The sequence below is a fragment of the Oxyura jamaicensis genome, chromosome 9 (genome assembly GCF_011077185.1).
Source record: "Oxyura jamaicensis isolate SHBP4307 breed ruddy duck chromosome 9, BPBGC_Ojam_1.0, whole genome shotgun sequence".
In the NCBI taxonomy this organism is placed as follows: domain Eukaryota; kingdom Metazoa; phylum Chordata; class Aves; order Anseriformes; family Anatidae; genus Oxyura; species Oxyura jamaicensis.
In genome coordinates, this window is record NC_048901.1 from 7,942,712 (window position 1) to 7,953,935 (window position 11,224).

At 45.7% G+C, this 11,224-nt stretch overlaps 1 protein-coding gene and 1 long non-coding RNA gene across 2 annotated transcripts in view; one reads left to right on the forward strand and one right to left on the reverse strand.

The window, feature by feature from the left end:
- Positions 1 to 844: 844 nt before the first annotated feature.
- LOC118171619 (lysophosphatidic acid receptor 6-like) lies at positions 845 to 4,364 on the reverse strand. The gene is made up of 2 exons (XM_035334853.1): positions 4,166 to 4,364; positions 845 to 1,878 (listed from the first exon to the last, which is right to left on the reverse strand). Exons 1-2 carry the CDS (start codon positions 4,321 to 4,323, stop codon positions 903 to 905), a joined length of 1,134 nt encoding a protein of 377 aa, XP_035190744.1. The 5' UTR covers positions 4,324 to 4,364; the 3' UTR covers positions 845 to 902.
- A 1,297-nt stretch (positions 4,365 to 5,661) lies between these two features.
- LOC118171203 overlaps positions 5,662 to 11,224 on the forward strand; it is a 14,258-nt gene continuing 8,695 nt past the window's right edge. The window contains exons 1-2 of the long non-coding RNA XR_004753102.1: positions 5,662 to 5,713; positions 10,164 to 10,323. This is a non-coding gene — a long non-coding RNA (uncharacterized LOC118171203). The remainder of the gene's footprint in view (positions 5,714 to 10,163; positions 10,324 to 11,224) is intronic.

Below are 11,224 nucleotides of genomic sequence, written 5' to 3' on the forward strand. Positions count from 1 at the left end.
TGAAAGGTTGCTTTCCCCTGGGGTGCAATGGTGCAGGCTGCTGCTCTGGGGGTCAGAGCTACTCTTATCTTACTCCCCAGCAAAGTGGGGGCTGTTTCTTCAGATTCATGTGTTTGCTGCTACTCTGGGCTCAGGCTTTTTATTGCATGCTCTTGTTTGGTTTGGCTCTGTTCATGAAACTAGTTTTGTAGCCAAGTGGGAAGGAACAAATATGTGAAAAGTCTGCAAGGAGAGGAGCTGGTGAGGAAATCTGGAACTGGGACAGTCTGAGCTTCCTGGGACTTGGGGTCATTGCAGTATCAGTCAGAAGTGCAAAGTGGTGGAGGCAGAGTTTGGATAAAAAGGACTGCACTTGGCGCAGCAAGTCAGCCATTGCAAGAATGGCACAGAGGTCTTGCTGTGCCCATGTTAACCTAAAGCTGCCTTTGGATTTAGAGTCACCATCACACTTTTTAAATAATGTGTGCAAATCTAAAACTGTCATGCGTATGTGTGTGAGAATGTAAGCATATGCGACTGGGGCAGGAGAGGCAGCAGAACTTAGTCGGCAGCCTTTTGCCATGAACTCCACATGTCTGTTTCTTTGCACCCCAAGTCTGTAGTTACAGAAGGCTTGTTGGGGGTTGCAGGTGTGGTGCAGAGGGTGAAAAATGCTACCACGTACAAGATGACACCTCCACTCCCCCCCCCCAAAAAAATAAAGAGGAAACAAATCCAAAGAGATGTGCATAACCATTTATGGGAAAAAATCCATTTCTGTTTTCCATAAATGCAAACATAAAACATTACGGATGGGAAGGAAATAAGTTAGGAGCAGCCTCCAGGGAATGGAGTTCATTCTGTCTTTTTTTGTGTGTGAAATGTTTTCAGATTTGAATATTTAAATAATTGAGGTAAGTAGTTCAGGATCCTGTTGTTTTCGTGCAAGCATCTCCAAATGTAGCATGTGGATCAAGCTTTTTTCTGGCTGTTCTTTCACTCTTTTGTAACGGGCTTTCCAAGGACTCCTTTAAAACAAAATAATAACAGACCCCATCCAGACAGCAGTTCAGGTTTGCCCAGCAAAGGGTGATTTGAAGGATGTCTCGTAGCTTTGGCTGAGAAGCGATGTGCATGATGCCATTCTTCACCAAAAAGTACAGGAGGAATGTCACGTGGTAAGGTGTGAAACAGACCAAAAACGTGATGAAGTTTGCCACTACTATCTTCTCTGCTCTGGTGGCATACGTCTGGGGGTTGTCTGGTTTCCTGCGCTTTCTCAGACATCTGACGATCTGAACGGTGCAGAAGGCCATGGCTGTCATGCTGCCCAGGAAGGTGGTCTGCAGGGCGCTGAACAGGGCTGTGTTTTCCCATGTGCTTTTGGAGAAGTTATGGAAGCAGGATGAGATGTTGTGGCTCTCTTCATGCAATTGCAAAGTAGAGACAGTTCCAGCTGAGACCCCCAGGCAGATGACAGCACAGACCACAGCAGCTTTCTTGGTGGATCGCAGGGTGGGAGCCGTGAAAGGGTGCCTGATAGCAATGTAGCGATCTATGCAGATGCAGAGGGAGATGAGGATGCTGCCATACATGTTTACAAAGTAAAGACTCTCCAAGATGGAGCAAAACACTGACCCCAATTTCCAACTGTTTGGATGGTGATAGGAAATTATTTTAAATGGAAGAGTGAACAGCAGCACGGTATCCAGGAAAATGAGGGCTATCATGTAGACTGTAGATTCTGACAGCTTTTTAGCTTTAAAAAACAGGAATGACAATGCCATCACGTTGAACAGCAATCCCAAGGAAAACGTGGGAGCGTACATGATCAGCTGGAACAGTTCTACTTCGGGGCGGATGTTGTTGGTACTGTTGTGATTCATATCTCCAGGTATACTGCAAGAGAAGAAAATCACCTTCACCACAAGGAAGAATGAAGATTGCATTTAAGACCTGGTACAAAGGCCAATGAAGTTTGTAGGTGTCCACAGACCTGGAGATGCTTTTTCATCTCAGGCTGGTGCGTGCTAAATAGCAGCTCCCAGTAACATGGGGTTACTGTGCCCAAGGGATCTTAGAGCAAGGTTGTACCTCAAGGAGGAGCAAGGCTTTCTGAGGTCCAAGCCCTGCTTGCACTACTACCCACTACCCTGAACTAGGCTAGGCAGAGTATGGAAGTGTCTGCACCATCCCCGTGGAATGGTGTGATCCCTGTGCAAACTCAGGGCACCAGCCCCTCCTTTTAGGATTACATGGACTAAAGAAATGGAGGCCATTAGCCACATCAGGTTTCTGGGATCAAGCTATCAAAAGAGACCTTGGGGAGCCAAGAGCACAAGGGCTCCTCATATTTACTAATGTGAAGAACTCAGTTATAGCCAGCCTGTGGAGGTTAAGTCTTCAGAAGAAAAATGAGACTTAAGAACTCAAGTGTTTGCTTAAATCAACCAGACTTAGCACAGCTGTTAAACTGCTGTCTGCTGAAATAGAGGTGGCAGCAAAAGTGCAGAGATTTTCCCTTCTCCACAAAGAGGGGACTAAAAATGTTGAGGTAGACACAGCTGAGCAGGGGTCACGAAGTAATTCTTTTAGAGGAAGAGTGCTGGTTTGATCCTGCCCTCAGACTCTCCTGATAAGCACCAGGAAGGCTCTCATTGGTTTCTGCAGTCCTGGTCTCAGCTAGAATCACTTACAAATGCAAATACAAGGGAAAATACCTGGTACTTTGTTAGCCATTTCTTTCACAGCAAGCGTAACCTGTAAATAAATCATTTTAAAGATCTTTCTGCTAGTGCTCGGAAATCACCTTCATCTGGTGCTCCGTAGCTGCTACTACTTTGACCTGGTGCCTGTCCTACAGGAGTTACTGATCTTGATGTTGTTTTATTTCAGATTGGGAACTGTCATCAGCTGTGCAGTAAAAGCTCCTGTTCTGCAGATCGAGTCACTTCCTTGATATTTCAGAGGTAAGCTCTCCTGTGCTCTGCTTTGAGAGAAAGATCAGCATAAAGAAAATGCAATTCTTGGATAAAAACTAGCAATTAGAAAGCAAGAGAAGGTTGGCAGTTTGCTCCTTGAGGACACACCGATGCCAAGTATACAATTCTGTAAGTTTGCTAGTTTATGCTACAGAAATGAGAAAAACACTCCCAGAAACCCAACAGTCTGCTGGCAGGGCTGCAGGTGCAGGAAAGCACACCTCTGCTGGGGTCAGATGCAGGGGTCCGCAGGCCGTGTGTTGCTGCAGCAGGCCCAGGGTTCATTCAGGCTGCCTGCCCAGGTGTGCAGCCCCAGCTGGCAGTGCTGCTGGCTGCGTAAAGCACTTCGTGGCCTCCTTCGTGGCAGAGCAGCACTGCCCATAAAGCATGGGGGGAACATGGCTCAGAGGGGCAGCAGCCCCATCAGTAGCACCTGCTCTGCTGCCGTCTGCGAGGGACTGAGGGAAGTTTGAGGGGAAATTAAGAAAATCCCTTGCCCAAATAAAAAAAGGACAGGCAAGCCTGTGCTTGGGAGTGGCTGGAGGGGAGAAGCATCGCCAGTGATGTTCAGCCCTCCTGCAGCCCTGAGGCTTGGGGTTTTGTTGGGAGCTGTGCTGGGTCACTGAGCCTTCAGATTCAGGTGGGGTTATGCTGACAGCCTGTGCTGCACTGTGCAGAAGGATGGCCGGGGCTCGCCGGCACAGCACGCTGCTCTCCCTGCGGAGGTCCCACTCCTCATGTGAAGCACTGCAAGGACTTTTAATGCTGGGAGGGGGGGAACCCACTCCTGAGAGCCGAAGGGATGAAAAGTTAATTAAGGAATGCCTGAAAAGTTACAAATATCAACAAAGTCCCTTACTTCATTGCCCCTGTAGGAGATTTCAATAGTCCTTTTTTTCCTTCATTCCTTTTATTTCAGTTTCTTACCAAGGTTTTTACTTGAGGAAAAATTTAGTTATGATAAAAAGGCATTTCATAGTCCATCATGTTGGTTTCTAAACAAAAAAAAAAAAAAGCCAAAAGATTACTATTTTTATTTTTTAAAAAAAAAAAAAAAAAAAAAAAAAAAAGAAAGGTCAATATGTTATAAGGAAACCAAATTATGTAAAACATATTTTGTTTTCAGATCTTGTAGCAAGAAGAAGAAAAGAAAGCTTTTAAGGTAAGGTTTCCCTACAATGAAATATTATCTCTAGTCATCTTACCTTTGGGCTTTCTCTAGCACTGTAGCACTGTTCCTGGACTTTTTCTCCTTCTCGGCTTGTAGTATTCTTGAGTCTTTTCTTTGAAGTCTGCAGTGAGCTGCATGCAAAGTGACAGTCAGTGCTGATGTTAGAAAGCATGAAGAGCTGCTGCTTTTCATGTCATCACACTTCCATTACAGCAATGGTTTCCCCACACTGGATGCACACATGCACTATGTACGTAGTGCGTCACACACAGCTCATTTAAGGATGTAAATAGATTACTTTGCGGGGCTCACGTCTCTGTGAGTCACACAGAAAAATTCTGGCCCTGCAGACCTTTGTGATTTTTTTTTTCTACAAACAGGATTTTATGGGTTGTATGTAACATCTGTGAGTAGAGTGTTAGCTGTAAAAATGTTTGTGCTTTAAGCTAAACCCTGAGCTATCGCTGTCAAATTTTTTTACTTTTCACAATACCGGAATGGAAAAAGAGATTGTCAGTTTTCAGTGGTGATATGGTATGTTCATTTTCAATTGGTGTTGAAGAAGAAGAAAAAAGTTACTCTTAAATCTGTTTGTACTACTAGTAGGGAATATACCTACGGAGAGTGTCAGGTGCTGCTTTTGTTCAGGGGGCAACAGGAAAAAGATTTTTTTTTTCTCGTTGTATGCATTTTTACAAACTTCTTACCAAAGATGGAAAGAAGGGCTAAAGGAGTAATTTTGCTTGGTCTTCTGCCTATTCCTTAACTATCAAAACTAAGGATAGTCTTGGCTGAATAAAAACTGTGCATCTATTGGGGAAGAGGGGAAAAAATAAAACCTTGGGGTTTCTGCATGGTATTTTAGTTGATGTGACTCAAGGTTAAAAAAAAAAGGGGGGGGGGGGGAGGGGAGAGAGGGGTGGTGGTGAAAAATAACTCATCTTGTCCTCAACTAGGTTTCACTTCTATTAATCCCATTGTGGTCTTGTAACACTGAATTTTGGATATTTAAAAATAATCCACGGGCAGACACCACTACACTGAGGAAGCATCAGGGGCCTGAGGCAGCCTTGCCATGAGCATGGGACAGGAGCCCGGCCATCACAGACCAGATTGTGCTCCTGCCTTGGCCTGTGTGTGCAAATGCCAGTCCTTATGGCCACCAGTGCTTGTAGAGTGTGTTCTCTTTTCCCCCGTTGCATGGATTTCCCCTCACGTACTTGGGGTTTTCTGTTCTCTCTCATATTCCCTTTGATACGTATGTTCTCATGCTACCTAAGTGCTGCTTGCCTCGCCAGAGGCTGCCCAGAAGCACGTATGCTTGGCCAAAAGCCTTGTGTGGCTGCATGTCTGGAGAAAGATGCTTTGGAAAGGGGAGGATGAGGAAGCAGCAACACCATGGTTGTTCTTGGCACACCACAATCCAGCCAGTATCAAGGGCCAGGATGTTTTTTTTTTCCTTCTTTTTTCTTTTTTCCCTCCTCTCTTCTCTCCAGTGAACATCCTGGGAAGCTTTCTAGGGAGGATTCTGAGAAAGAATGGCCAGGACAGCATGCGGGTGGTACCAATGCACATGGATGAGGTATGAAGGCTCCTCTCCCTTTCTCCCTTCAAAACTGAGAGTGGAAGGAGTGATGCTGAGGGTTGGTGGTAAGGGGGAAATGAAATAGTGTGAGTAACGTACAGAAAGGTTGGGATAGTCCATGAAGGACTCTCAGGCTGTTGATGAAAAACATAACTTGTGATGCGGGGCTGAGGAAGCTGTGGGCAGGCAAGGTACCTTCCTTTTCTCATCATGGGCCCTCCTCTGTGCTCATGGGCTGTGACTCATTAGTAGGACCTTGAGACCGAGTGTGCCAACTCCCTTCTTGCAGACTGGTTTGCTGCATGGTGGGGAGAAGAAGGCTGCACCCTGCGAACTCTGTTATTGGCACCTCTTGGCATGTCACTGATGATACCACCAGTGAGCAAAGCACCACCTGATGCTGAATGTGCCACCTTGTTCCTTTTTCCTGAAGAAGGAGTCGTTCCACACATTTTTGACTTGCCTTGAGGACTTTGCCATATCTCCACAGATTCATGATGAGTGGAAACTCATCTCTCCCCTTCAGGCCATGCAGGTGGCCCTGGTGAAGCCCTGCTGGTTCCCTGCGATCCCCCTTGGGGCCAGCTTTCCCCTTGCAGTGCCGAGCTGTGCCAGCCATCCTGAGGTGCTGCTGGCCTCAGGCACCGGGCGGCACCACAGGCAGCATGGCCATGGTCTTGGGTCTTCAGCCAGTGGTTCTGGCTCTCAGGGAGGATGTCTGTATGGCGCTGGAGCTGCTGAGATGCTTCCAGTCTGGGAGCCAAGTCAGTAACAGTTGCACAGCACAGGATTGTGCCGTGGAGACATGGTGTTTTCCTGTTGATTCAAATCAGAGTCTAATCAGTGAGAAAAATAACTGCTCTGCTTGAGAAGAGAGAGGATCCACTGCTGTGGTCCCCTTGCTTTCCTCCTTGATTTCCCTCAGATGCCCTTCAACATCTTTTCCAATTTTCAGTTTCTTTCACCTCCCCTGTCCTCCCATGTCCCAGGCCCCTGGATTTTCTATTCTTCAGGAGGGCTGTGCTGGGGAGGCAGCTTCAGGAGCCAGCCAGAAGGGAACAGCAGCAGGCTGGTAGACAGAGGCCACAGCAGAGCAATGTGCAGAGCCTTGGGATGGTCCTGGGGAAGCTTTTACTGCAAGAGAGCGTGTGGCTAGGATTGCCACGAGGGGCTGAGGGCATGCCTGACCTCCTTGGTCCTGCCATGAGGCCTTGGTGGGTGGCACCCAGGAACAACAACCTCTCCCTCCATCCCACCTGGAACCAGGAGGCTCTTGGAATTTGTTCGTACCCGTCCTGAGACACGGGCCGCATCCTGACCTCGGGCCACAGCATCCGTCCAGGAGTGCCTGAAACCTCCGGGCGAGCCGGGGCTGGCAGGAAATGCACCGTTCCCTACCAGCGGTCTGCGCAGAGCCATTTGTTATTGAGTTGCTCCCTCTCGTGGTTGCAGGGGAAATTAGAAACGTGGCTTCAGTCCTGTGCTGCCTCGGCCTCCGTCTGCGTTTGATCACAAGGAGGAACGCTTTATCCCATGGCTCAGGTGGCTTATCTCACAGCCACCCCTACCAGCCAAGCACTGGGCTCTCTGCATTCACCAACCTTGGTGTTAGCTCCACTGCCCGCACTGTGCATGGCCCAAGAGTGAAGAGCACGGTGAGAGCCAAATGCTCGGCCCTTGGTGGTGAGCAGAGAGGGCAGGAGCACAGAAACAGATGAAATGGAGCTTTCTTGTGGAAGAGGTGACCCTAAGTGTTGCCCACCGGTGGCTGGCGAGGGCAGAAAGCTGCTGTGCTTACAGAGGTCTGCCCCAGGTGCTGGCCTCCTCGCCAGCCTACAGAGGACCCTGCAAACTGGCTGTGCGGCAGGACCACGAGTGTCTCGATGAGGAGGAGGGTCCTTTCGATGGTGGGGGAGCCGAACCTGCTGCCTGGAAGAGCAGCTGAGCTGATCGCTCTCTTTGAGCTCTGGCATGTTTGGTTGTGAGGTGATCTAGTATTTGTTGGGATGGATGGCTCGATTTCAGCAGAGATATCAGCTGGGAATGCTCCCATGGGACTCCTGGGGCCGTGTCAGCAGGAGGGGGGGGTTTCTGCCTCAGTGCTCTGAGACTGGTGAAACTTGAAACCAGTGTTATCTGAACAAACTGAAAGGAAAATAAAATTTCCTTGGTCTTCTACATTCGGATGAAACACCCAGGCAGCTCAGGAGTTCCGCTACATGCTTGTTCTGCCAGCTCTGCAGCCGCAGCACCAGCTGGTGCCAGCATGGCAGAGGTCTGCCTGTCCTGATGCTGCTTTTGCACCTTCGGGTGCTCTCCTGCTCAGCAGAGCGGGCACCCAGGCAGTGCTGGCACACCCCAGCTGAGGGCCCCGCACACCACAGCATGGACTACGCCTCTTTCCAGCCTAATGACTGAGTCATTTTGACACTTCAAAGGTAATTTTCTATTTTTTTTTTTTTTCCTGCTCAAACCATTAGCTACATTTGTCTTCAAGTCATATGTACCTTTGAAAGTCCTGAAACAGCACTTTTTTTTGTAACTCAACTATTTCCCAGCACATCATACAAACCTCCAACTCATAAAACTCCTGCCCCTGGCCTGACAAAGGCAAGCGCTTCAGCTGTAATTTTGCAAGGTAGGAAAATGTCTGTTACTGAAGATTCAATCAAGAAGATTTAATTTATTTTTTATTTTATTATTTTTTTTTCACAGAGCCAAAGTGCACATACCACTCTAGGAAGGTAGCTGCATAATGAGCATCCTTTCCAAAAGGTGCCCGTACACGCTTTGAGCCAGCTGAGCTGCTCGTATTAGCAAGGGACTGCATCCCACCCGTGTACAGCCTGTGGTGACCAGGAGAGTCTCGGTCAGCCCCCCACGTGACATTTGTTCTCAGTGGGAAAGGTCACTTTTCCACACCTCATTTCTGGGGCCTGTGAAATAGCACAACGTGTGTGTGGTGTGTGAAAAATTGTTACTGCAGCCTGAAGGTCCTTGAAAGTCATTGTGAGAAAATAGTTAACCAAGCGAGAACCTAAGAGTCATTTTAGGCAAGAGAAAAAATGCTTCTAATAGGGCATCCTGTCTTTGGCTGAAGCCAGCAGCAGTGGATATTTAGGGGAAGAACATAAGAAGCTGGGATCCGACTGCTGACAGTACTTCCAGCAGTAAGCAGCTTAAAAAATAAGGAAAGGGTGGTCATAAAGGCTCCCTCAGTTAGGTTCCGCTAGTGACTTTCTTCTTCCTGTTTCCCACAATGTTCTTCTGCTGAGGTCTTTTAGATCCATGCTGTGCATTTAACCTTTGTCTATTTAGCAGACAAATCTAGCATTTTAATGTTGAAAAAATATATATAATGATTTATTTAGTATTTTAGGAAAACAGATAACTATGAATTATATTACCTAACAACACAAACAATTCTTAAAAACAAACAAAAAGCAGTCTATGATACTACCACTGAATTTTTCCAGCATTTAGTAGATGTTGTTTGTATGTTAGAAGTGACAGAAAAAGTAGGTAGGCTGACAGCTGAATTGTGGTTTCTGGTCTTCCTAAGGTGGCAGAAACTGCAGGACAGCAAGTCTCCAATTGAATTTTGTTGGATAACTAACATGAAAAGATGAATTAGAGATGCCGTCACAGCAGTCAGAATTTGGCAACACCCCTTTTCCCTGAATTTATGTTGAAAACATAATCCCCAAGGAAAATATTTTTACAACAAAATGATACTGTTTCCAAAAGACTTATTTGAGGGGGGAGAAAAAAAAAAAAAAAAAAAAAAAGGAAACTGTTTCATTGGGTTTCATTTTTTTAAAAAAAATCATTTTACTTTTCTGTGTCATGCTTTATTATTTCATTATCCAAGCTGTGTGTGCTGCTATTGTGCTAAATGTCAGGTTGTGGCATACTACGAACTTAACAGGCCAGCAGCGAGGCACATGTTTATTCTATCTTGATGTACTCGTTGGATTTAACTTCTTTGCTATCACTGGCGTTACAGTACACAGAGGATTTGGCTGTTAATAAAATTCACTGTCTTCTAGTCTGGACCTGTCAGTTTGGTGCTTTGCTAACCTTATAACTTGTTGATCAAATGTTACCTCTGCCAAGCACTGTAATGATGTGGTGTTCGTTGTTCTGAACCAGGCCATTTTTAGGGTGATTTTAGGGTGTCTGCACAGGACATTGCAGCGCACCATGGCGGACTTGCATGGTCAGGCCCTCAAGTCTGGGGGTTTCCATCCACTCCTAAATATAACTGTTCTGGTGTCATTCATCCTGGTGACAGTGGTAGGGTCTGTTATCTTTTCGATTTTACACATAGGAAATCGAAGCAGAGATAGAGGCAAAAGGACTTTCCAAAGGTGATACAAAGCATCTTCAGTTGAGTGCAGTTTCCCAAATCCAAATACCTTCTTGCAGAGGCCAACTCTACTTTTAGGTAGTTCCTACCTAGGGACCATCTCCGTGTCTGCAGCCCAGGAGAGACAGCACTGCCTCAGTCATGTCTGGATGTTCACACTCCTTCGGGAAGTCCTGCAGTCTTCAGATATGATTGGTGCGTCTGACCTTTCATATGGAGAATTAACTATTCTCAGTTGGTAAGTGCATTTCTTAGCTGTGTTAGAAGCTGTGTATCAACATGCAAAAGCAGTAATGGAGAAAAAGGCAACATGTATTTCATGTCATTTTCCATATATGTGTGTTCTCTTCATTCATTTGACTTTTTCAATCTGTTTATTTAACTTCAAGAACATTTTATTTAGAGAGAGACTGTGTATAGGTGTTAAAAGCATAAAGTCTCTGCACTTGCATTACATGCAGATTTCAGCAAGGATTAAGAGAATAATTTCTTGCCCTCCCTCCTTTTTTCCCTAGCTGAGCTCAGGAACTGCTGTCCTTCAAGCAGATCCTGCACTATTGTAGGGGCGTTGATGGCATGGTGTTTGTGCAGAAACACTTACTGTTTAGTTACTTGATGTGGAAATTTTCTGAACACTCATAATTCATCATTCCTTTTTCCATTATTACCCCTTTAAAATGCTCTAGCTTGGAGAATTTGTAATTTGAAATATTTGCTTTCTTTGACTAAGAATCTCTTGTGCATTTAGTAGAAAGTTTTATTTCTCTTATTTTCTTTTTCTTTTTTTTTTCTTTTTGTGCCATGCCTAACCAGCAAAGTTTCTCATGACAAGTACAGGCACCAAAACACCGGTCTGGTTATGCTAAAGCCTACTGCAGTGCTGCTGATGGTTTTTAGACTATGGTTAAGCAGTGGTGTTAAACACTTGCTTTCCCCTATGTGAAAATGCATGTGGCATCCCACATGTTTCTGAATCACAGAAAATTGTCTGAAATAGTCTGAGTGTCTGAGCGTCTTTGTTTCCTTTTCACACATTTCTAATTTTCTTACCTTTGATGTGATATTTTTTAAGTGGTGTTTTTTTTTTTTTTTTAACGTGCTGCACAACAGCTTTTTTTTTTTTTTTTTTTTTTTTTTTT

Coding starts and splice junctions, on each gene's coding strand:
- LOC118171619 (XM_035334853.1), bottom strand. CDS start 4,323: ATGAAAAGCAGCAGCTCTTCATGCTTTCTAACATCAGCACTGACTGTC. Junction 1,879..4,165: donor GTGCTAGAGAAAGCCCAAAG/GTAAGATGACTA, acceptor CTTCTCTTGCAG/TATACCTGGAGATATGAATC.